Source organism: Grampus griseus (assembly GCF_964374135.1).
Source record: "Grampus griseus genome assembly, chromosome: 9".
Lineage (NCBI taxonomy): Eukaryota > Metazoa > Chordata > Mammalia > Artiodactyla > Delphinidae > Grampus > Grampus griseus.
Window position 1 is genome coordinate 17583480 of NC_139003.1, and position 26353 is coordinate 17609832.

Sequence of the window (26353 nt, forward strand, 5' to 3'; positions counted from 1 at the left end):
GCTGGAGCCTGTTCTAGAGCCATTCCCAGGGAACCCCAGGAAATAGGTCTCTATCTTCATTAGTAAATGTGATATTTATTAAAGTTTGCTTTCCTTTCTTCACCATCTTGGCATGATAATGGGTGGATGGATGTTGAATGTAAAACAACAAATTTGTTAGTATGACAGAGCTTAATGGAATTTGGACACCTGATGCCAGGAGAGTTGTGAGAACTCTGACCTGTTAGTGGTAGCTTTGAGATACGTGTTTTCTGTTCAGCCATCAGAGTGCAAGAAGTTCACATTTATTGCAGTTAGACTTCAAAAATACACTTTTTGTTTCTTTTGGGTTTATACATTCATTTGCAGGGAGTCCCCCATCTTTATTTGCCATTTTTGCACTTACAGTTGCACTTACTATGGCAGGTTTAATTTTAATTGACCTTTTACCTAAAAAATAAAACTTTCTAGTTATATCCTTATTTCTAAAGCTCTCATTTATTATTCCTTGAATTTGTTAATTCTTAAAATAAATTGAAGAATATACTAAAACTGAATGGAACTTAAGCTTACTAATATCTTGCCCTGATCCTGATTTTTCAGCAGCTGTCTTTGGATTGATGACAGTGATCTAGAAATTTTGATCTAGAGATCTTTGATAAAACCTTCCCAGGTAAAGCGTTAAGTGTCAATGAATCACTGCTTATGAAACTGCAGGTGGCATGGTGGAAAAGATGATATAAGTTATCCTAATTAGTTGTAGTCCGGAAACAGTCTCAAGATTTAATTCTGAATGTCATAATATTTTCGTATATTGCCCTTGACATTAGCAAGATTGACTTCATCTATATTGAAAATTATTATTTAGTGCGTTTTAATGGTGGCGACTGAGGAGGTGAACCAAGATCAAGACACTGAAGTTCTTCCTATGTAATAGCTTGATTTCATCCATCTGTTTCTATGACTACTCCTTCCTCTCAACTTGAAGCCTGTATTCCCTTATTATAAGAATAGTGCAAATTTGGGGAAGGTGGCAGAGTAGATAGCCCCAGGAATCACTCTCTCCACCTGGACAACAGTTGCACTTGCTTAATCTGTCTGATGTAACTATTTTGGAACTCTGAGGTCTTTTGAAGGCTTGCAACTTCCAGAGAAAGACTTGGAAGTTAACTTCGGTCAATTTCAGCCTTAGCACAGTAGCAGCTACCCCTCCCCCACCCCCAGCCACATGGCAGGTGCTATGTACATGTTCCTGGAGCAGCTTGCATATAGCTTGCGGGAGACAGGGTGGAGAAAGAGGACCGTGTTCTCAAATATTGAGGATCTCTGCTCTGAATGCTGATTATTGCTTCCAGTCACAGGTGCAGACGAAGAGGGAGGCAGTCATTGTTGCACCTTTCCCAAGTTGCAAGTCCCTTCCTCTCTGAAGTGATTTCAGGGGATTTAAAGGACTGACACCCTCCTGCCATACTCCTTTAATTTTTGCTTTTTCCCCTTTTGGGAGCCAGACACTAAGACCTAGGACATTCAAAAACAACCACATATAATGGGGAAAATTAGAAAGTGACTGCATGTCCAGGGAAGGCTCAGAATAGACCTGAGAAGACCTTAAGTTTACACCTAAGACCGATTCTCAGCACAGAGACAGCCTACAACAATCAAAAAAGAAAAAAACAAAACAACAACCAGTAACAAAAAGAGCAAACACTGGAGAAGGGGAAGAATCTGATTTCCAGAGGTACCATGTTACTAGATAGATTTCAAATGGCCAGTGTTAAACAACAAATCAGACGGCATAAAAAGAAACAGAAAAGAATGGTCCATTCAAAAGAAAATAAAGCAACAGAAACCATCCCTGGAAAAGACCTAATGGCAGATATACTGGACAGAGTCTTTAAAGCAACTCTCTTAAAGATTCTTAAAGAATTAAAGGAAAATGTGGAGAAAGTCAAGAAAGTGATGTGTGAACAAAAAAGGAAACATCAATAAAAGGTAGACTTCCCAGGTGGTCTAGTGGTTAAGAATCCGCCTTCCAGTGCAGGGGCCATGGGTTTGATCCCTGGTCCGGGAGCTAAGATCCCACATGCCGCAGGGCAACTAACATGCTCTAGAGCCTGCGTGCCACAACTAGAGAGCCTGCGTGCCACAACTAAGACCCGATGCAGTCAAATAAATAAATATTTTAAAAAATAAAAGGTAGAAATTTTTAAAAGAAACTAAAAAATTCTGGAGCTGAAAAGTATAATAATTGAAATGAAAAATATTCTAGAGGAGTCAAATGCAGATTTGAGCAGGCAGGAGAAAGAATCAGCAAACTTGAAGATAGGGTGATGGAAATTATCTAGTCTGAGGAACACACACACACACACAAAGATTGAGGAAAGGTCAGCAGAGCCTAAGGGACCTGTAGGACTCCAAGTGGACCAGCAGATGCATTACTGGAGTTCCAGGGAGACGAGAGAGAGAAAGATGCAGAGAGAATAGTTGAAGAGATAATGACTGAAAACCTCCCCAATTTGCTAAATATAAACATCCAAGAAGCTTAACAAATTCTAATTAAGGTGAATTCAGAGATCCACAGTGAGACAGACATGATAATCAGGACAAAGGAGAGAATCTTGCAAGCAGCAGAAGAAAATCATCACATAGAAGGGGATCTTCAGTAAGATTATCAGCAGATTTCTCATTAGAAACTTTGGAGGCCCGAAGGCAGTGGGCTAATAGATTCAGAGTGCTAAAAGGAAAAAAATACATATATACACCAGCCAAGCATCTTCTGTACAGCAAAACTGTCCTCAAAGAGTGAGGGAGAAATTAAGACATTCCCAAATAAACAAAAGCTGAGGGAGTTCAGGACCTCTAGATCTGCCCTGCAAGAAATGCTCAAGGAGTCTTGCAAGATGAAATGAAAGGACACTGGATGGTAACCCAAAGCTGTATGGAGAAATAAAGATCTCAATAAAAGTAAATAAGTGAGCTATTATGAAAGCTAGTGTTATTATAACAATGGTTTGTCACTATACTTTTTTCTTCCTATATGACTTGAGGTTAGTACATTTAAGGTCCAGTACTTTAGTGTAAAAGCTGGTATTACTGAAACTTTGGTTTGTGACTTCAAATCTTGTTTTCTACATAATTTAAGAAATTGCATTTAAAAGAATTATTGGGGGCACACAATGTATGAAGGTGTAATTTTGTGACATCAGTAACCAAAAGGGATAGGGATGAAACTGTAAAAGAGCAGAAATTTTGTATATTATGAAAGTTAAGTTAGTATAAATTTAAGGTAGACTGTTGTGACTTCAGAATAGTAAATGTATTTCCCATGCTAACAACAAAGAAAGGAGCTCTAGAATATACACAAAAGGAAATGAGAAAGGAATTTAAACATTTCACTACAGAAAAATCAAACATAAAAGAAATGAGGAGTGTGGAGGAAGCTATAAGGCATATAGAAAACAAATAGCATGATGACATAATAACTCCATATCACTAGTTATGTTAAATGTAAATGGGTTCAGTTCTCCAATCAAAAGACAGAGATTGGCAGAATGGATAAAAATACACTATCCAGCTATATGCTGTCTACAAGAGACTCACATTAGACCCCAGAACACAAACAGGTTGAAAGTGAAAGGATGGGAAAAGATAATTCTGTGCAAATAGGAACCAAAAAAGATCAGGGGTGGCTATACTAATATCAGACGTAACAGACTTTAAATAAAACAGGATTATATGAGACAAAGAAGGACATTATACATTAATAAAAGTTTCATTACAGCAAGAAGATAGGACAGTGATAAACATTTACACACCCAATGACCACCGAAATATATGAAGGAAAAACTGACAGAATTGAAGGGAGAAATAGTTCTGCAGTCATAGCTGGAGACTTCAGTATCCCACTCACAATGATGGATAGAACAATCAGACAAAGCATAAGGAGAGGATTTAAACAATACAAACTAACTAGATCTAACAGACATATACAGAACACTGTACCCAACAACAGAATACACATTCTTCTCAAGTACACGTGGGACATTTTCCAGGATAGACCATATGTTAGACCACAAATTAAGATTCAATAGATTTAAAAAGATAAACATACCAAGTATCTTTTCTGACTACAATAGGATGAAATTAGAAATCATTAACAAAAGGAAATCTAGAAAATTGTGGAAATTAAACAACACTTTTAAACAACTAATGGGTCAAACAAAGAAGAAATGACAAGGAAATTAGAAAATACTTAAATGAATGAAAATGAAAGCACAACATACCAAAACTTCTGGGAAGCAGCAAAAGTGGTGCTAAGGGGGAAATTTATAGCTATAAGTGCTATTATTACATTAAAAAAAATAAGAAAGATCCCAAGTCAACAATCTAACCTCATAATTTAAGGAACTAGAAAAAGAACAAATAAGCCCAAAGCAAGCAGAAGGAAGGAAATAATAAAGATTCGAGCAGAGATAAATGAAATAGAGAATAGAAAAACAGTAGAGAAAATCAATGAAACCAAATGTTGGTTCTTCAAAAATATCAACAAAACTGACAAAGCTTTAGCTAGGTGAACTAAGAAAAAAAAGAGACAGCTCAAATTACTAATATAAGAAATTAAAGTGGGAACATTACAGATTCTACAAAAAATAAAAAGGATTATAAGAGAGTACTGTGAACAGTTTTATGCCAACAAATTGGATCACCTAGATGAAAGAGACAGATTCCCAGAAACATAAAACCTACCAAGACTATGTTACAAAGAAATAAAATACATGAATAAATGTATAACCAGTTAGGAGATTGAATTAGTAATCAAATATCTCCCAACAAAGAAAGGTCCTGGATCTAATGGCTCCACTGGTGAATTCTACCAAATATTTAAAGGAGAACTAATACCAATCCTTCTCAAGTTTTTCCCAAAAATTGAAGAGAAGGGAATGATTCCTAACTCATTCTTTGAGGCCAACATTCCCTGATAACGGAAGCCAGACAAAGACACTGTAAGAAAAGCAAACTTTGAACCCCTAATGAACATTGATGCATATATCTTTAACAGAACATGAGCATACAGAATTCAGCACATTAAAAGGATTATGCACCAAGACCAAGTGTGGTTTATTCCTAGAACGCAAGGATGGTCTAACGTGTGAAACTTGAGCAGTTCAATATGCCACATCAACAGAATGTAGGATAAAAGCCACAGGATCCTCTCAATAGATGCAGAAAAAGCATTTGACAAAATTAAACACTCTTTCATGACAAAAACAATTAACTTAGGAACAGAAGGAAGCTACTTCAGCATAGTAAGAGCCATATATGAAAAACCACAGTGGTTTTTCAATGGTGGAAGGACTGAAAGCTTTTCCTCTGAGGTGAGGAACAAGGTAGGGATGCCTGCTTTCACTACTTCTGTTCAACACAGTATTGTATTTTCTAGCCATAGCAATTAGCCAAGAAAAAGAAGAGGCATCTAAATTGGAAAAGAATAAGTAAATTTGGCTTCCCTGGTGGTACAGTGGTTGAGAGTCCGCCTGCCGATGCAGGGGACACGGGTTTGTGCCCCAGTCCGGGAAGATCCCACATGCCGCGGAGCGGCTGGGCCCGTGAGCCATGGCCGCTGAGCCTGCATGTCTGGAGCCTGTGCTCCGCAACGGGAGAGGCCACAACAGTGAGAGGCCTGCGTACAGTAAAAAAAAAAAAAAAAAAGAATAAGTAAAATTATCTCTTTTTGCAGATGGTATGGTTTTAGATGTAGAAAATCCTAAAGATCATACACACACACACACACACACACACACCTGTTAGAACTAATAAGTGAATTCAACAGTGTAGCAAGATACAGAGTCAACACGCAAAAATCATTTGCATTTCTATACATGAACAGTGGACAATCTGAAAAGAAATTACAAAAGCAATTTCATTCACAGTAGGATCAAAAGAATAAAATACTTAGGAATTAACCAAGGAAGTGAAAGACTTGTACAAGAAAACTATGAAACATTGCTGAAAGAAATTTAAAAAGCCACATAAATAAATGAAAACAACATCTCATGTTCATGGATTGGAATACTTAATATTAAAAAGTCAATTCTACCCAAAGCAATCTACAGATTCAATCCCAATCATGTCAGAAATCCCAGTGACATTTTTTGCAGGTAAAAGATCCATCCTAAAATTCATATAGAATCTCAGAAGACTCCAAATAGCCAATATAATCTTGAACGAGAAGAATAAAACTGGAGGACCCACACTCCCTGATTTCAAAACTTATACAAAGCTGCAGTAATCAAAATAGTGTGGGATCAACATAAAGATAGACGTATAGACCAGTGAAATAGACAGTCCATAAATATTAACTGTCACAAATATGGCCAAATGACTTGACAAGGGTACCAAGGCCAGACTACTGGGGAAAGGACAATCTTTTCAACAGATGGTGCTGGGAAAACTGGGTATCTACATGCAGAAGAATGAAGTTGGATCCTTACCTAACACCGTATTCAAAAATTAATTCAAAATGGATCAAGCACCTAAATTTAAGACCTAAAACACCCCCCCCCCAAAAAAAACCTTAAGAGAAAGTATAGGACAAAAGCTTCATGACATTGAATTTGGCAGTGATTTCTTGGATATTACACCAAAGGCACAAAAGAAAAAATAGACAAATTGGGCTTCATGAAAACTTAAAAATATTTGTAAGTCGAAAGACACTATCCACAAGCTACAGAATGGGAAAAAATATTTACAAATTATATATCTGATAATGATTATTAACCAGGATATGTAGAGAGCGTCTAAAACTCAACAACAAAAAAATCAAATAACCCAGTTCAGAAATGGGCAAAGGACTTGAATAGACATTTCTCCAAAGAAGATATGTAAATGGCCAATAAGCATATGAAAAGATGCACAACATCACTAATCATTAGGAATATGCAGCTCAAAACTACAATGAGACATCTCCTCATACCCATTCTCCTCCCACCCGTTAGCATAGCCGCTATCAAAAAAGCAGAAAACAAGTGTTTGAAAGAATGTGGGGATATTGGAGTCCTTGTGCACTGTTGGTGAGAATGTATAATGGTACAGCTATAGTGGAAGACAGTATGGCAGTTCCTCAAAAAATTAAAAGTAAAATTACCATATGATCCACCAATTCCACTTCTTTATATACATGTAAAAGAATTGAAAGCAGTATATTAAAGCGATATTTGTACCGTTACATCATAGCCCCATTACTCACAGTAGCTTAAATGTAGAAGCAATCTCAGTGTCCATGGACAGATGAATGGACAAGCAAAATGTGGTACATATATACAATGTAATATTCAGTTTTAAAAAGGAAGGAAATTCTGCAGTATGTTACAACATGGATGAACTTCGAGAACATTATTTATGGAATAAGCTAGTCACAAAAAAGACAAATACTCTGATTCCACTTATATACAAGGCATTTAGAATAGTCAAAGTCATCTAAACAGAAAGTATATGGTAGATGCTGGAAGGAGGGGAAAATGGGAAGTTGTTGTTTAGTAGGTATAGAATTTCATTTTCATAAGATTAAAAGAGTTATGTGTGTGGATGTTGGTGATAGTTGTACAACAGGGTGTGTGTATTTAATACCACTGAAATGTACACTTAAAAATTGTCAAGATGGTAAATTTTATATTAAGTGTATTTTACCACAGTAAATTTTTTAAAAATATTGCAAGTTTATCTCAGATTATCTGAATTATATTCAAGCCTGTTCTTCATGCTATCACCAAATTAATCTTTCTAAAACACTGCTTTATTTATTACATAACATTTCTGTGCTCAAAAAAATTTCCATTGGCCTCTGGTGTCTTACCTTTCTATCCTTACCTCCCATTGTTAAAATCATCCTATATATTAGCTAAACTACTTACCTTTCTCTCAACCTTTTCTATGACCTTTTGATTCTTGAAACACTTGCTCTTCCTACCTTTAATGCCGTTTTTCCCCCTTTCCCTTCCTCCTCCCAATGTGCACATCTTTTTAAGGACCTAGTTAAATTTGAACTTCCCTAGGAGACTTTTCCTAATTGCCCCACTTGGGGTGGCTTCTCTTTCTTCTAAAGATTTATGGCATTTAATGTTTAAACAGTTCATTTAATAGTTGACACTGGCTGATATTTGTTGGTGTGTACCTGTTTTGTTTCCCCAACTGCCTCTAAATTAAGTGGGCTCAGTGCTGTATCTTAAAATTATTTGTATTACCCACTTGACAATATTATGAATTGATTTATTGATATACTGTGAATAATAAGAAGTAAATATGCTCTTCAAGTAAATTTCAGACTTATCAATCAGATTCAAGAGCATCTGGCAGTGTTTCTGCAGAAGATACACTTGGTATTCAGGTTGGGTTCTTGTTAAATTTTTCTAGAACAATTAAATATGGTACCAGTAAGTTGTCTGTTTGTAAGGTGACTTTGTATATGTTTCTAGGCAATAAAATAATTTTGAGAAATTTGGAATCTTAAATTTTTTTGCTATAATATTGTATCAGAAATAAGTATTAGTGTATGGGTACTAATACTTATCTTTTGTTCATGTGCTGGGTTAAAGTTAGTTGTAGAAATGACTTGCTAGGTCAGTGTTATAATGTTTATAAAGATTTTTGTTTTTAAGTCAGATGAGTTAAAATGGACTTGAAGTTAGCAAATCTGTGTTACTTTACTGTGATACTGCATTTTCTCTTGTGGAAGTCAAGTTTTACTGTTTTAGTTTGAGGCAATCGTTTGCACAAAAGTTTCTTTCTGTTACTCTCCTGTGTGTGTGTGTGTGTGTGTGTGTGTGTGTGTGTGTGTGTGTACTTACATATGCCTTCTCTAGGGTTGTGATTAGGATATTGAAGTATTAAAGAAAGATATTGCCTTTAAGAAATGTAGATAACATTTCAGTAACTTTTACGCCCTCCATTAAGCACCTAGAAAAATAGGTGAGTATTATTTCAAGAATTTTAATGGGGAATGTGTTTATCATGGGCACAAAACTAAATAATGGATTAGTATCCATTTTAAGCAATACTTTTCTTTTCATAAGCCATTGTTTCACCCGTTGTTTTTTGAGAATCTAATTAGACTGTAAATTGCTCAAGGATAGAGATTTTATCTTATACTTCTTTGTATCTCCAGCATCTAACCTAATGTCTTACATCAGAGTGCTTCAATAAATGTTAAGATGATAAAATGTCTGTTTTTCTGGCTTTGGTTGTGGGGAGTAAATGTACTCTGATTTGATTTTATTTTTTCCTATTTACAGCCCCATTGACAAACCTTCCGATTCTCTCAGCATAGGGAATGGTGATAATTCCCAGCAGGTAAGATTTTGATACTGTATTCTTTCATTTATCTGCCATCTGCTGAAACAAGACATTCTATGCGAGTGAATTTTCTAGATAGTGAAAAATACTTTAAATACTGAAACAATTTAAAAACACTTTTAGTGGACATCTTTGTTAAATGTATTAGCCCTCTTTTTCTCTACAGAATAGAGCACAATTTAACCCTTTCTTGATCACTCAGAATTATCATTATGACCATATGTTATTGTACTGTGTGCTAATACATTAGTGTCCTTGGAGTCCCTGATATTCTTGGTCTTTCTGACCCTACGTGAAATGGTCCCAGACTAACACGCCTTCTGCATTCTTGATTTTGAGTTGTTTCTCTGCCCCATGCTCCCCTTGTCCCTTGCTGTCAACTTTAATTTTCTTTTCTTTTTTTTTTTAAATTTTATTGAAGTATAGTTGATTTACAATGTTGTGTTAATTTCTGCTGTACAGTACAGTGACTCAGTTATACATATATATATTCTTTTTCATATTATTTTCTACTGTGGTTTATCACAGGATACTGAATATAGTTCCCTGTGCTATACAGTAGGACCTTGTTGTTTATCCATCCTATAGATAATAGTTTGCATCTGCTAATCCCAAACTAACTTTAATTTTCTATTTCTCTCGGTGAACTTGACCCCAAGTTTTCCCCCTTCCCTCAAATGACTTTTGTCTTTGAAATGATAAACCAAATAGTTAACTTCAAAGTTGCATCCACTATGATACAGAATGAGGTCCTGATCTTTAGAGCATGCCTTGTATCATCTTGTCTAGTTGCTAGCTTTTCACTAGTTAAGTTTCTGTACACCTCTTACTTTGGTTTAAAAAAAAAAAAAAGTGTAGTTTCTAATCTCTTCTGTAAAGAACAGCCAGTTCCCCACAGTGTGAGAAACTTAGAGATCTAAAATACATTGTTTTTCTAAACTTGTTGTTCACAGTTTCCATGAAAGAATTTGAAAATCTTTATATCCCCTTGTATATTTTAAGTTAACATTAAATTTTTTTCATAATAAGTTAAAAATAGCTGCAAAGGATGTAATTTCCAGCTTATTATAAATTTTGGTATTTTTAAATAAACATGCTACATTGGGTTTTAATAAGTATCTGAGAGATTTAAGTATCAGAATGTTTTGTTACTCCCTCATCCATTTACACAAGCTATTCTTTAACAATCAGAAATTTTACATCATTACTTGAACTCATTTTTTAATTTTCACTGGTATTACAGAATTTTTTCTTAATGCAATATAGTTTACGCTTGGGACTTCCCTGGTGGCTCAGTGGTTAAGAATCGCCTGCCAATGCAGGGGACACGGGTTCGAGCCCTGGTCCAGGAAGATCCCACATGCCACGGAGCAACTAAGCCCGTGAGCCACAACTACTGAGCCTGCGCTCTAGGGTCTGCAAGCCACAACTACTGAGCCTGCGTGCTGCAACTACTGAAGCCCATGTGCCTAGAGCCCATGTTCCGCAACAAGAGAAGCCACTGCAATGAGAAGCCCGTGCACTGCAACGAAGAGTAGTCCCTGCTCACCGCAACTAGAGAAAGTCCACGCACAACAATGAAGACACAACACAGCCAAAAATAAATTAAATTAAATTAAATATATATATATATATATATATATATAGTTTATGCTTGATAGGCATTCTCTCAAATAAAAGTAGACATATAAATTTTGAATTGGAAATAAAAATATTTTGTTGACACAATGCCAAACTTCTTTCTTCTGAATTTATTTGTAGTATTGATTTGATCAAAGCAATATATATATAAGCATAGATTTTGATTAAAAAATTAATCATTAAACATAAACACTAAAATTGTATTGGAAATTTACCTCTTAATGAAGTGGATAGGGCATTTTAAAATTAGTTTTTTTGCATGCATGGATGAATATTACCTATTGGTACAAGGAGATGTTTCAGCAGCAATCTAGCCATGTTTTCATTTTTCTAAATACAGGTGCTGAGACATCTTGTTCATATAAATAAGTAGATGGAAGAAAGAGTTATTATATCAATATCACTCAAATTTTTGAACTCCTTGTGAATTAAATACCTAAGAATCATATTAAGATTTCTTATAAAAACTATTTTTAATGATGCTTTTGGAAATAGCTTGATTAGATCTTCTTTCCATTTTGTTTAAAACTGAAGTATTGGGAATCATCTAGTTTGCCAAAGAATCTAGTCATTAGAGTCAGTCACTGTGTCATCACTAATCTTAATATTTCTAATAAAGTTTTGTTTGGCTCCCAGAAAGTTTTCACACTTGGGCAAAATACTATAGTTAGATCCCAGAGAGTGAAAAATAGTATTGTCTTTGTAAAGTAAGAGAAATTAGGTGGTAAAGGAGAGGATACTGGCTGTGTCTTTTCAGGAGGGTCAGTTTTATAAAAGAGTACATATGTAAGTTGATGGATTTTTTTGAAAATTTATGCTCTCATAAAAAAGTCTTTAAGTACCCCAGTTTTTGAAAATCACTATTCTAATACCTTTCATTGCAAGCCTTTTAAACTATGGCTTATTACATTGTATAAACTTATATTGATTATTCTTTTCTTTTTCCATTTTATTTAGATATCTAACAGTGATACACCTTCACCACCACCTGGTTTATCAAAATCCAATCCAGTCATCCCCATCAGTTCATCCAATCACAGTGCACGGTCTCCTTTTGAAGGGGCAGTAACTGAGTCACAGTCATTATTCTCAGACAATTTTCGCCATCCCAACCCTATCCCAAGTGGGCTTCCTCCTTTCCCCAGTTCCCCACAGGCATCCAGTGACTGGCCTACAGCACCAGAACCACAGAGCCTCTTCACATCAGGTATATAACAATACTATGTGTGTTAGTAATTATACTCAGACTAAAATGAGACCTTTGCTGGATGTGTTTTTATCCCTTTTTTGTCCACTCCCTTTTTCATAAAAATGTAAACTTTTAAATGGCAAGGAATTGGATGGTTAGGTAAGTAGTTCTGTGACCTAGAACTTACCATGTTAACAGACAAATTTCTCCAAAAATCAAGGGTTAGATCATTTTTCCAATAATCGAATGCTTATTCCTCTAGGAAGTATTAAGGGCTTACAATTTTTAATTAGATTTGTGTTTGTATAGTTATATTTTTAGAAATGTTTCCCCAGCTGACAAAGAAGTATGTTAGTTAATTTTTAAAGTTACATTTTGAGACATTTCCAATTTCATTCATTGTAAGTTCTCATTAATGTGAAGGATAACACAAAATCAAGACAATTTTTTTAAGACAATTTAAAAATATGAAGATTAAATGGATACTTTTTTCATTAAGTTATAGTAGTAGTATGTAAAGCGTATATTCAAACATATACTTTGTCTTTGATAAATACATTTCAAAAATAAACTTTACTAATTGAATTCTATTATATTTATTTCATTTAAATGACTTACTTTGGGTTTTGATGATGAATAGTTGAGAGTATAATTTGGGTTTCAAGTAGTACTTTGTTTTCTTTGATCAGCAAAATCAGTCTATATCGTTCAGTTTTTGAAGTTAGTAACTTATGGATGAAATCATTGCTAGAAGTATCTGAGGCCTTTTGTAATTTTACAATCGTAATGTTCTAAGAAATTATGTAGATTTTGCATATATTTGCCTTTGTGTTATAGTATGATGTTGCACTAGTGTGGAAGTGAGCTATATATTTTAAATTCATCGCTCATTCTTTTTCCCACCAGAAACAATCCCAGTATCGTCTTCTACAGACTGGCAAGCAGCATTTGGCTTTGGTTCTTCTAAACAACCAGAGGATGACTTGGGTTTTGATCCCTTTGATGTCACTCGAAAAGCCTTAGCAGACCTGATTGAAAAGGAACTGTCAGTCCAAGACCAACCTTCCCTTTCGCCCACATCTCTTCAGAACTCCTCTTCACACACTACAACCGCCAAAGGTCCGGGCTCTGGATTCCTGCATCCTGCTGCACCTGCAAATGCCAACTCGAGTCTCAATAGTACCTTTTCAGTCTTGCCACAGAGGTTCCCTCAATTTCAGCAGCACCGAGCGGTTTATAATTCATTCAGTTTTCCAGGCCAGGCAGCCCGCTATCCTTGGATGGCCTTTCCACGCAATAGCATCATGCACTTGAACCACACAGCAAATCCCACCTCAAATAGTAATTTCTTGGACTTGAATCTCCCGCCACAGCACAACACAGGTCTGGGAGGGATCCCTATAGCAGGTAGGTTCATTTATAGCCTTTGAGAATTTGTGAATAACTCATGCCTTCAGGTTGTTGGGTGGGTAGGGAGGGAACTTTTGAATAACAGAAAGTATTTATCATCAGTCTTGGAAATTTCAATGGGAAAAACTATCATAATCTAAAAAAATTTTAATTGGATGGATGCCTTGTAATAGTGAGCTTTATAAGGATGGTGGAGTATTATACCTAGTTATTGCTTGGAAGCATTTTACTTAATAGAATAGTTACCAGACTTTCTTATGGCATATAAATGCAAAAAGACAAAGAAAAAAGAAGGGCTCTGAAATTATGGTGCCATAAAGTCCAACACCATGGTAAAAATTCTGATTATACATTCTAAAAGTAAACTGGTTCAAAAAAATTTTTTAGAGATGGTAATTAGTGAGAGCATGAGGGATAAAGCCACTCTCTTAACTCCTTTTGACAACTTACTTATTTTGACTGATAGACACGTACAAACACACACACACACACACACATCAAAACTGTGCTATATGTTAATAAAGGACTTAATATTTGAGAACTCTCATTATTAGTGTTTCACACACATATGTGTATAAGTATACTTTCTGTGAAAAAGAAATTGTTCAAGGAGAGATATTTTTCCTTTTAGTCTGTCATGTTTTTATTTCTGGGGTAAATATTAGGTTCCTGTAAGTGATGCCAGAATACTTCTGGTTTTGTACTGCTACCCTTGAAGGTTTCAGAACTTTTGGCTTTTAAGGTCCCATATGATATTTATTAGATCAAGTGACCTCTATATCTAAAGGAATCTTTCTTATTAATAGTTTTTCAAAATTTAATTTGGGCTTTAGATATGACTGGTAAAAGAGTTTGTTCTCTCCTGATTCTCTCAAGTAGAATAGAATAGTCCTTCACTCTGTTACATAACTTGTAAAATTTATTTTTATCCCTTTTCATGGCCTTTGTGATATGACGTGGCACAGCATTATTGTAATAATGTGCTGTTACCAGCAAAGCGTTCGTTCTCTTGTTTTTAGCAAGGTTGATAGATAAATTTACAGAGATCCATCAAAATTCTTTGGCTCTATTCTCTTTGTGACCAACAACATTTCATTTTCAAGACAAGTAGTTGGGTTAAGAGAGTATGGTTTGTGGCTGTTGATACAGTGAAGTTAATTTACATGTAAGCATGATAGCACCTAATGTAGTGGTTTGCACATTGGTGGGACTCATGTTATTTGTTCATCTGATATGGTAGTTAGTAGGTAATCGAGAGTGACATTTTTCAGTCCTCTTCTACATGATATTCACTTGTGAAACACTAAGTGTTCAGTTCCTGGTACTCTTTTTTTCATCCATTGTAGACAGCATATTAGAACATAATTGTGTTTTGTTTTGCTTTGTTTCAACCATTTAGAAATGTGGCATTTAAATTACTAGTAGTGTATCTCATAACATTATAACACTAAAAGTTAAAGCTAAGTTCCCCTAAATATTCTAAACATTTAACAATAAAATATTAAACCAATACTATAAATATTTGGGTATCTGTTTGCCCAACAATGAACTGGGCCATGTGGATAATACAGAACAAGTATAAAATATGGCTACTATTTCCAGGTACTGTACAGTATAGTTGACGAGATAAAATAAGACTGTGTATGAAAGTGGTAACCATATGGTACTGGAATCCAAAACACATCAGTGGAGCCTATAAATTGTTGGGGAGGCTTCACTGAAGAAATAGGAATTGATCTGTATCCTGGATTTGGGTTAGCAGGAGGGAAAGGAAAAAACCTTTTATGTTGATGGAAACTCCTGAATGAAGGCGTAGAGGCAGGATTTAGTATGTCATTACATTAAGAAGCATTAGAACTGCCTTCTATACCAGGAGGTCCTTCATATATTTTATACATAGAATGGATGAGAGGACGGAGAGCTCTGACGGTGAGGCAAAACAGTATGGACTTGATCTGATAGGAAGGATGATGCCTTTGTGGAACTAGTTCTTAGCTGTCTTCATTGTGTACTTTTATTTGACTTATTACATGACCATCTTCAAAAATTATCTGTTCTTCTGATTTCATAGTTATCATATTGTCCATTAGTACAAAATGAGCAGTTTTAAACCAAATATTTCAAGCCAGTATATATTCTGGAGATGCCACAGGGGTGATGAGTAATCACTGATTTTTGAGTGTAGTTGTCCTCATGTTAGTCATTTGAAATCTTCATCTAAAGTAGGTGCTTTATGAAAAAAATGTGGCATTAAATTATGGTCCTATCTTGGTGGGCTTTTCTTTTAGCGTATACTCAACCATAGAGCATAAAATACATTTTTTTCCCAGAAATTCTAAGAATGAAGTCACCAACTATAGGTTCTGAATCATTGTTGTATTTTGTGGGAGGTGGGGAGAGTTTGTTATTTCAGATTTTCAGTTTTTGACTATGCATACTACCTTGGTATTTAAATGGTGACTTACGATTAAGCTTATTGTTAGATTACTTTTAAGGCTCTCACGACTAGAGAAATTTTAGTTTTAATGTACCAAAATATTTTAAATTGTTATCAAGAGTTATAGAATCCTTCCATGGCTTATAAATATTTGGCAAATACCTCAGAAAGCTGAATGTGCTGAGCCTCAAAACAGAATAGTTTTATAATTGTAGCCAGATGATTGAGGATTTTCAGTAACAATTAGAAATGACAAACTAAAATTATGAAAAACTGTGTACATCTTAACTGTGAATTATTTGAAGCAATTTAATAGGTAGGCAATATCTGCCTCCCACCCCTAGCTGTAACTCAGTTGTACTTGAGTTGAACTATTGAAAAAGGCCTAACTCTGTATTCTGCAGTGAATATCATGGTATCTTACACAGGTAGCTGTCAAGTGCTTCATAGTGGAGAGTACATACTGTTTTAGTGAGGCCTGCCACTTTAAGATATACTTAGACAATATTCAGTACTGGAAAAGGCATGTATATTTATTCTTTAGATATGTAGAGCAAAATGAGGTTCCTGACCTTTAGGAGTAAATACTCAGAGGTGTCAGTCTTCTGTGTATCATACAGAAACTATGTCTATATTTATTATATATTTGTATTTAAATTTTAAGTTTTGGTTTGTTTCAGTTAATTATTAAAATTTGATACACTGAAACCTGTCATGGGAAGGACAGTTGCCAGAGGTTTGACAGAAACATGGTTTCCATTTCCTCTGCCAAATTGAAATCATTTTTGTGTTTAAAATTAGTTATTTCCTTAATTAAGTGAAATCTTTTTAGCAGCATTTTCTTGGCTGCATATTCAGTTTGCTAAATTTAGAAGGATTTTTGGAATATTCTTGAGGGGAAACTTTGATCAGTGGGCAGTAATAGTGAAGTCCATTCAGACCTTTTTTATTATTGGAACCACGTGCTTTTGTTTTAAAAAGTGACTTTTCTAGTCCTAAAAATTGACCTACCTTGTTCAACTCCTTCATTTTAGGAATGACAAAGCTGTGTTCTGGAAAGGTTAAATAATTTGTTAAAAGTCACACATTCAATTAGTAGTAGAATTAGGATAAGAACCCAGATCTCAGATTTAGTAACTAAAATGGTTTTTCATTACAACATTGATGTTCTCCTTCATAAATGAAAATTACTGGCATTTACTTTAACATGGCTTTCTTCCCATAGTAAGTGATTTTTGCTCTCACACAGTTGGGAGGTCCCTTTTTATCAATAGTATCTATTCATGAGACAATTGGCCCATCTCAGGAATATGACCTGTAGTTACAAAATAGAATGAATTTCATTGACTTGATGAAAATTAATCTCTTGCTTAGTTCTTCTAAGTACCACGTTCTCACCAAGAACTCTAGTCTAAAATTTCCTTTACACAGCCTCCTTGCTATGTATTTGGGATTTATAGAATCTTTGCCAATTTACTGAAACACTATGAAATAACCTGTTCTAAAGACTGAAAGTCTTTATCTTCATGTTATCAGTTAAGCTGTCTTTCCAAGTGTAACTTTGCAGATGTGTTTTTCAAAGGACTCCCTACCAAGATGTTTTTATTCCATAATGCTAAAAATTATTTGGAAGACAAATAATAGTCTAAGTCTGTAAACATTGTTGTTTCGGAATATACCTAGAAAAATATTTGAAACTGTTTAGGATTAGATTTTTGTTCGTGTTTTTGTTCATTTGAATTTTACTTAAGAGAGGGCATTAAAAAAAAAATTCTTAGTTTCTGAATTAGCTGTTTTAACAGTGACTTGATTGAATTTTGAGTCACGTGTGAAACAAGTCACTTGTAGTCATTATCAATTATAATTGGGAGAACTGATCTCATTTCATGTACAGTTCTCTGACCTAGAAGTAGTCATCTCACTTTCAGTCAATTGGATCATTGTATTGTTAGCATTTTACTATTTGCTGATTACTTCAAAAGTGCACATTGAATTTTCAGATGCTGTATGGTAATTTGCTAAATTAATATTTACATCTTTTTATTTCTTTTTTCTAAACATAATTACTGCTTTTAAAACATGGATTTGTCATTTTTCCCTTTTAAAAAATCACATTTTCACTTCTGTGAATTTAGTTTTAATTTTTTCACAAAATACTGCTTACTGTTAGGAGTGTCTAAATATATAAGGGGTCCAATTGGCTTGGAAAAGAATGGCTTTCCTGGTCTCTTTTTTTTTTTCCTTTTTGTATATTTATAATTCTAAATCTATTATATTTGTTCTTAAATCTGACAGTGTTAAATTTAAGGGTGTGATTGGAGTATAACTATTTTCTAGGTACTTGATAAGTTTATATTTTAAAATTCATGTCTTGTTTCACACCCGCATTCCAGCCATTACGCATGTATTTTATATATGTATCAGTATTCCAAATATTGAAGTCATTTTTAAAGGGACTGTTAACAAATCTAGTCACCCATAACTAGACCATGACTGACTTTTCCACAGGGGAAGAAGAGGTGAAGGTTTCGACCATGCCACTGTCAGCCTCTTCCCATTCATTACAACAAGGACAGCAGCCTACAAGTCTCCACACTACTGTGGCCTGACAACAGAACTGAGAGGAGAGGATTAGACTCTGGGGTGCTTGCATGGGCAACCGGATTTTTGCATGACTCCTTTCTGATTTTGCATTTAATGTATACACCCAAAAGAGCCAATATAAACGTTCCTCATGCCTACAACTAGTGTGTTACCTCATAGTTGCTAAAGTATTTCTTCATTAGGCCTTTAACACAATTTATTAGCATAATAATTTTGGCATTGTTTCTCATGAGTGATACTATTTTTTAACTCACACAAATAAACTTGTAGTACTATAATTAAGATCCCAGATGAGATTAGCTAGAATTGTTATTTTGGCTCTATTAATTGAAAATATTCAAAGATAATGGTAGTTCCTTGTTTTCTGATTTGTGAAAAAATGGTAATATCCTAATATATTCATGAAAATTTGAAAATTAAGAAGATAATGTCTTGCATTCTTTGAATACTTGAGAAGAAAGAATACATATAAAACAAAATTGGTGGTGTCATTTAATGCTCAGAAGAATGTTGTCAGCAATTGTTTGTAGTTGTATGGATTTATCCTATATTATGCATTACATGTTTAGAAACTGTCTTTGTTCTCTCTGATTTGCACATTTGCACTTTCTTTTTGAATGGTTGTTAATTATATAGAGACGCTTAAGAGATAATTATTATAGACTAAATGCAATATAATTTCTTTTCTAATGCACTGCCTAGTATACCGGGAAATTGCCTCAGAAACAGAATTTCAACTTACAGTTGATTTATCAGAAACTTGAATATGGGGTAAATATTGTATGTGAGAAGCAACCATAGTAGTGTAACATTTTTATTGGAAAAATGGTAGTTCTGTGGGATATTTGTTTGGAAATTTCATTGTTTCACAATTGAAGTGTGATAATAAAACTATATTACAAGTACCTGACCAGAATGAGACTAAGGTGGAAGAGAAGAGATTGGGGATCCTCTAAAATTAGGCCACGTAAGTTGTCATAGGTAATTTTAGTTAATCACAGAGAATAGTGGTGTACTTTATTAGGCTATAATGTTGAAGTGATGTTTTTGGATAATAGACAATTTCTTGAAATAGTTCTAAAGCTGATAATGAAAGAAAATAAACTGAATTCAGTTCTGAGCATTAGACAAAAGCTGGTTCAGAAAACATGACTATGTTCTGCCTAAATTAAGCATCTGGGAAAAAAGGGGAAAGTCAGATCTCCTCTTGAGATTTTAAAAAAAAACATTGTGATATAAAAGATACGCCTTAATTAAAAAAAATATTAAAAGAGTAGCATGAATACCAAAAAAGGAAGCCTAGAGATTTAAAATAATAATAATGATAATAATGAAATACCTTACTAGGAGTGATACTTAATATCATGTTGGAGTTGGAGTTTTCAGGGTTCCCTCTCTATGTAAAGTCTAATAACTTTCTATTAGATATAATACACAAGTTAAATGGGTTTGTCCTGAGGTATAGTGGGTAAACTAAAATCTATTCTTAGATATCCTTCAATTTGGTTAGCTGAGGGTGTAGAAACAACTAATTATCTAGCCATTTTAATTATTTTTGTAAAATTCTGCATAAATGATAATCTCTAACTTCTATCTAGAAATGACTTTAAGACAGCGTTATGAGAAATTTAGAAAATACAAATAAAATATTGTAGATTTCTTAGCCTTTTAGCATGTGTTGAATATGAAGTCTTTTAGTATGTGTTGATTATGGTTTCATTTTTGCTGTGAGAGGCCAAGACATCCACTTAATGTCTCCCGTGGTGCTGAGGCTCCTTGGCTTTGTGAACAAACTTGGGCTCCCTGTAATAGGGCTTACTAGCGCATAGTTTTCTCCAGCCTTCAGTGCAAGCCTTTCATCACTCAGATCTTCTTACAAAAACATGAGGTGGTTAGCTCCCATTTACTTACTGTTTTGAGAGATATACTTGTTAAACAAGGCTTTTTTCCTGTGGTAGCTTTCTCTATCCTTTCTCATTCCTGGCCATTGCCATAAAACTGTCAGGTAGTTTACCAGACTTGCTAGAGCCCAGGACTGTCTTTCTGCCTGCTTCCCCTTCTGCCCCCGCCCCCACTTTCCACATACACACCATAATGGGAAAAATGCTTTCTTGGGTAATTAGGCTTCAACTTAGATATTTTCACATACACTAGCTAAAGATTATCATTTAACTAACTGTAATTCCAAGACTTTGTAAGCCTAAACAAGTAAGCTTCGCTGTTTTGCTTACTTAATATATATATTATGGTTTTAAAAAGTGAAGTCTTAAAGTCAGTCAGAATTAATTATACTAAAACACAGAAAAAGTTACACAACATGTGAAAGAAAGTACTGCTTCACTTAGCAAGTAAATTGATGAAACCAAATGATGTTAAAGAATGAGAAATTCTAAAAACTTCAAATTAGTTTTTGATAAATTCCTTCCTGATTGATCTGTCATACACAAGGGAAACTTTATATGCTTTTATATCCTTAACTTTTAAAAAAACATTTCAGAGCAGCAGTTCTTAGTGCCAGTGTGTAGGATATAGACCTGGGTTGAATGATTTTGATCTTATGATGAATGTCAAGTGCCTCTTTTTAATTTCTTAAAGATTCCATTAGAAAATATTTTCTGATTAATAATACTTTCCTTTTCATTCTACTGTTGCATTTTGTTTTTACAGGTGGTGCTTTTGTATACTCTCCTCTTATTTCAACGAAGCATTAATATTTGAGTGCCTATTCTTTGTAGTGACTTGAGCTAGATCTTGAGGGATACAAGGCTGAATAAAGTATAGATCCTATTATCAAGGGTAACAGTCTAGTGACAGTTTTATTTCAATTATTTCTATAGGGTCAGCTCTTGATATATTTTAACCACAGGAACAGCCAGAGCAGTCCAGACTCATTTCATTATTCATTGCTCTGACAGTGGCAACAAAGGGTATTGAATACTGATATTTGAAATTTTAAAATATATGATAATTTGGAGAGAGTGAAAAAAATTTTAACGGGAGAGACATACATTCATTATTCTAATTTAAGTATTTCTCAGTCGTGTGTGTGCTCATGTCTTACTCTTAGTGTTGTGGCGATTAAGTACAGCTTCCTCTATATATGTTCTTTTAAAGAAAACTTTAGGGCTTCCCTGGTGGCGCAGTGGTTGAGAGTCTGCCTGCCGATGCAGGGGACACGGGTTCATGCCCCAGTCCGGGAAGATCCCACATGCCGCGGAGCGGCTAGGCCCGTGCGCCATGGCCGCTGAGCCTGCGCGTCCAGAGGCTGTGCTCCGCAACGGGAGAGGCCACAACAGTGAGAGGCCCGCGTACCGCAAAAAAAAAAAAAAAAAAGAAAGAAAGAAAACTTTAATGCATTGTGTGCACATTTTTACTGACATGGCTCCTATTTGTACAGTATTCCAAGCACCTTCAAGACTGACAGAGCTCTCCTCTGCTGTGATACAGGTACATAGGGAGCTACTCCCACAGAGGCCTTACCTCAGAAAGCCAAGAGAAAGGAACGAATTGCAGGTGCATTGAAATCTTACGAAATGAAGACCACCATGTTATTTATGCATATATAAAAACGGGGGGACATTTTATCCTATATTGAGTTGTAAGGTTTTAGATTCTTTTGTTTATTTGATCATGAAGCTTTCCCATATTTGCTTAAGAGTTGTATATCATACAATTGAGAGCACAATAACTTAAAAATGTTTTTTTCTTTTAAAGAGGTAATATCACAAAATGATGATATATATGTCTTTTTCTACAAAATATAACCAAGTCAATTACCTGGTTTCAAGCTAGTCCTTCTGCCATTAGTGCTATGTGTCTTCTCTCAGTCTTTTTATTTGAATATCTACTACGTTGTCTCCTTGTGCTGAATAAATGGTAGTAGTATGTACAGGTATTCACACATGAAATGTTTAGAAATGTTTGTAGTGTATCAGACACTTTGCTGATACAAAAGTAAAAATAGGAGTTAGAGAAGTTACTGTGAGCAGATTCAGGGAAAACCTTCATAAAAAGTGTGGGGCTTTTTGCTTTTGAAGGATGGCTTGAAATTAAATGATGGAAGTGGAAAATACAGTAAAGGCAACATATTGAACAAAGGCAACATATTGAACAAAGAATCGGGAATGGAGATTAGCATGGTCTGCTAAGGGTCAAGAGGGAAGGATAGTAAGGAGATGGACTCGTCTGAGGTATTACAGGTCATATAGGAAGGTGGGATAAGTGTGCAAAACCTTGAAAACTAGGAAGAATAGTTTAGTCTTGATGTGGATGTGGTCAGTGTTAGAGAACTACACGTTCTTTGGCAAAGATGTAACTTGATTGTAGCATTTTAAGAAGATTAATTCTGTAATACATTTGCTTGAAATTAGGACCAGTTAGAAAGCAGTTCCAGTATGTCATTGCAAATAAGATGGCCTGGGCTGGAATAGTAATAACTAGTAGGATTGGAGAAGAAATTATGAATTAGAAGTCAGAAAGAATGAGATCTAGGAAAAGGGCTTTGGGTTTGGCCAAGTCTCTAATGACCTTTAAAAATGTTACTTTCAGGGGCTTCCCTGGTGGCGCAGTGGTTGAGAGTCCGCCTGCCAATGCAGGGGACACGGGTTCGTGCCCCGGTCTGGGAAGATCCCACGTGCCGCGTAGCGGCTAGGCCCGTGAGCCATGGCTGCTGAGCCTGTGCGTCCGGAGCTTGTGCTCCGCAATGGGAGAGGCCACAGCAGTGAGGGACCCGCGTACCGCAAAAAAAAAAAAAAAAAAATGTTACTTTCATAAAAAGATACAGATGGAAAGCAGATTTCTAGGATTCGTGAGGAAATGTCAAGGATATGGATACAGCAGTCATCGACTGAAGGCCTTTGGCAACAAAGGGGAAGAGAAAAACAAGATGCTAATTAGATGGGTGGTAGATCTTAGAAGGCATTGCTTTAAGATAAGGGAGATAGCTAAATTTTTAAAGGCAGAGCATATAGAGTCAATTGAGAGGACACCATAGAGAGTGCGGAAGAGAAGATAGGCTAACCAGTAGAGTAACACATTTCTGTAGGTGCTGGGAGGAGATAAACTCCTGAGACGAAGTAAGGTTATGGGTTTGACTTAAAAGAGATGGGATATATCTTCCTTTGCTATTTGTAAAAACAATCAGAAAATCTAGGAGAGAGAATGTGAGATTAGAGAAAATGAGAATAGATGAAGGTGCTCATATCAGTAATTATTGAATGCATATTGTGTGAGAAAATGGGGGTGAAAGAGTGGAGTTGGGAACCTATTAAAAAAAAAAAGAAAGAAAGAAATTAAATAAGTCTGTGAGAATAAGCCTAGAAGTGCATCGGAAAGAAATTTAAGAATTGCTGAGTCAAGATAAGAATCAAATTTAAAATTTTAGTGTCCAGATATATATGGTTTTGTATGTTCCAGTGATTCAACACAAAGCATCAGGAGTGGACAAAGCAAATATGAGAGTTTGGTTAGAGGGTGAAGAAGGAAAGGACACAAAGATATTTAAGAAGACAAAACTGATATAACCTTGTGATCAGGAAGAGTCCAGTAAGGCAGGAAATATCCAGTGGTGCGAGTGTGTTGAAGGGAGTTCACTGATTTCAGGTTTTGATGAGGACAAAGAACAGGTATAGTATTGTTAAGGGAAGGACAGATTAGGAGACTGTGGTCAGTATGATAACCACTCAGTGCTAAATGATGAGTGAGAACCAGAGAAAGGATGGTAGATAGATGTCTAACATTAGGGCTAGAGGTTGGAAAGAAGGCAAGCTTTCGTTACCCCTGTGGTCTTTTCTCTCCCTGCTTTCCCTCCAGTCCTTTTTTGAGAGTAGGAAGTCAGACTGTGTGAGAGAGAATTGCAGAAAGCATGGTATTGCCTGCGGGAACCTGGATCACGTTTCCTATAAGTTGAAGGTGATTCAAAGGAAAACGTCCCACAGTGGAGTAAACATTGCTTTCTCAAAGCACAGTAGGAGGATGTGAACGCAGAGTGCAAGGGAATGCCTGGGAAAAGCCAGAGATGAGATTGGACAGGTGTACGTATGCCCAGTGAGTGTGTTACTTATGACATGAAAGGTTTAGACAGAGGGGGTAGGTGTGCCATATGATGAGTCTGCTAGCTTGAGGAGCCCATGTTACAGGTGTGAACTAGTTTTTCCCAAGCTTAAATGCAAACTGGAAAGAATCAGCTTTCCACCTACATAGGGAAAGTATCTCTTCTTAGTTGGACTAGGTCATTCTGCTTTAATTATATGACAAGTTGGTATTAAAAGCAGTAGATTGCTGAAAGTAGAGAGAACTTAAGAATTTTATTATAACAGGTTATAAAAATATTTTGACAACTTTCCCCAAAAGAGAATGTGCTTTGTAAATAGACACAAACCTACAAGTTATTGAACTCAGAGATGGAGATATAAATATATAATATATATTTTTTCTCATTCAATTAATAGCAAACATGCCTAGTTTGAAAGCATCCTTAATTTCCTGACTAAATTAAAATCCTGCCTGAAGCCCTTCTAAAATATTTTTAAATTCACTGGACTTGTTCCGTATATGTCAGCTAAGATATCACCTGTGACATTTAAAAATGATAATGCTTCAAAGTATAAGTTATTGCTTAAGAATGCTAAGTTTGTGGAACCATGTTGATGGATTGAGAAGCCGCTGCTCCTTGGATCTCCTTACTGCCCTGTGATTTATTAGTCTTAGCAACCTTGTATTGCTAGGCATATTAGACCACAGCTTCTTTAACCAGGAGCTTTTTCTAAAGAATCACTCTTGGGAATTCAAGATTAATTAAGGTGTATCTACTCTGTTCTGGCGCTTTGGAGAGTATACCCTGGGTTTGAGTTATATAAAAATCTAGTTTATACCTATCAGGTACCTAGAATTGAAGGCAAGCTTAAGTAATATAAGCTGCTTGAGAATTGGACAGAAGTACCTAGAAGTTCCATGAACCAGCTGGTAATTATTGTACTTGAGAACCAATCTATTTACTCCAGCTTCCTTCACACCAGCCTTCATAAGGCAGCTATTGACTTGACTTTGTTCTTAGCCTGTCTCACACTTTATGGTTATTTTTGAGGTTCCTGGAAGCTCCGACCCAACCCCTAAGAACATACTGTGCTTAGAACAGTTTTGTTGTTCCAGCTCCAGTTTGGTCCTAAGACCCACTATTGTGTAACACCCCAAAAGTTTTTTTTCCCCTCCATATAATTTATAAAGCCTTTAAAGCACCCAGTACCTTTTTTTTTTTTTTGGTGAAATTCACATAACATACAATTAACTACTTTAAAGTGAACAATTTGGTGGCCCAGTAGGACTGTTCTTTAATTATCTTAATGTTAAAATTGAATAAATAACCCACTGTGGCTGTGAGAATTTTGGCCTGTCCTTGTTGGGACTGTGTGGTAACAGCTGCATCTAGACTCGGGTAAAAACGTTTAAAGCAACTGTCTGAATAGTTCTTAAGTGGTAATAATAGTCCCTCTGTCTTCATGACATTTGATTAGCACATCACCTAAGAGAAAGCTTACTTAGCAAAGGAAATAAATAAGCCTGGCTCTGTGTCTGGGAGTGAGGTTGAGTGTTGTGTGTGTGCATGTACATTCATTTATATATAGTAATTTTCATTTAAATCCTCCACTTAGTGAATGTGGCAGGTGAAAAAATCTCAGACCATCTCTCTGTGACTTTCTCTAAAGGTTTTTTTTTTAAAAAGAAATTAAGACCCTGTTTAAATGCAG

General features: G+C 35.4%; 1 protein-coding gene across 6 annotated transcripts in view; it reads left to right on the plus strand.

The window, feature by feature from the left end:
- CNOT4 (CCR4-NOT transcription complex subunit 4) overlaps positions 1-26353 on the plus strand; it is a 141507-nt gene that overhangs the window by 96438 nt on the left and 18716 nt on the right. For 4 of the 6 annotated variants that reach the window (XM_082662466.1, XM_082662468.1, XM_082662467.1 and 1 more), the window contains exons 8-10: positions 9267-9324; positions 11926-12175; positions 13064-13564. In XM_082662466.1, the coding sequence (XP_082518592.1) occupies positions 9267-9324; positions 11926-12175; positions 13064-13564 (809 nt within the window). Of the gene's footprint in view, positions 1-9266; positions 9325-11925; positions 12176-13063; positions 13565-18512; positions 20363-26353 lie in introns of those variants that run through there. The other 2 variants (XM_082662470.1, XM_082662471.1) reach the window with 1 other exon arrangement.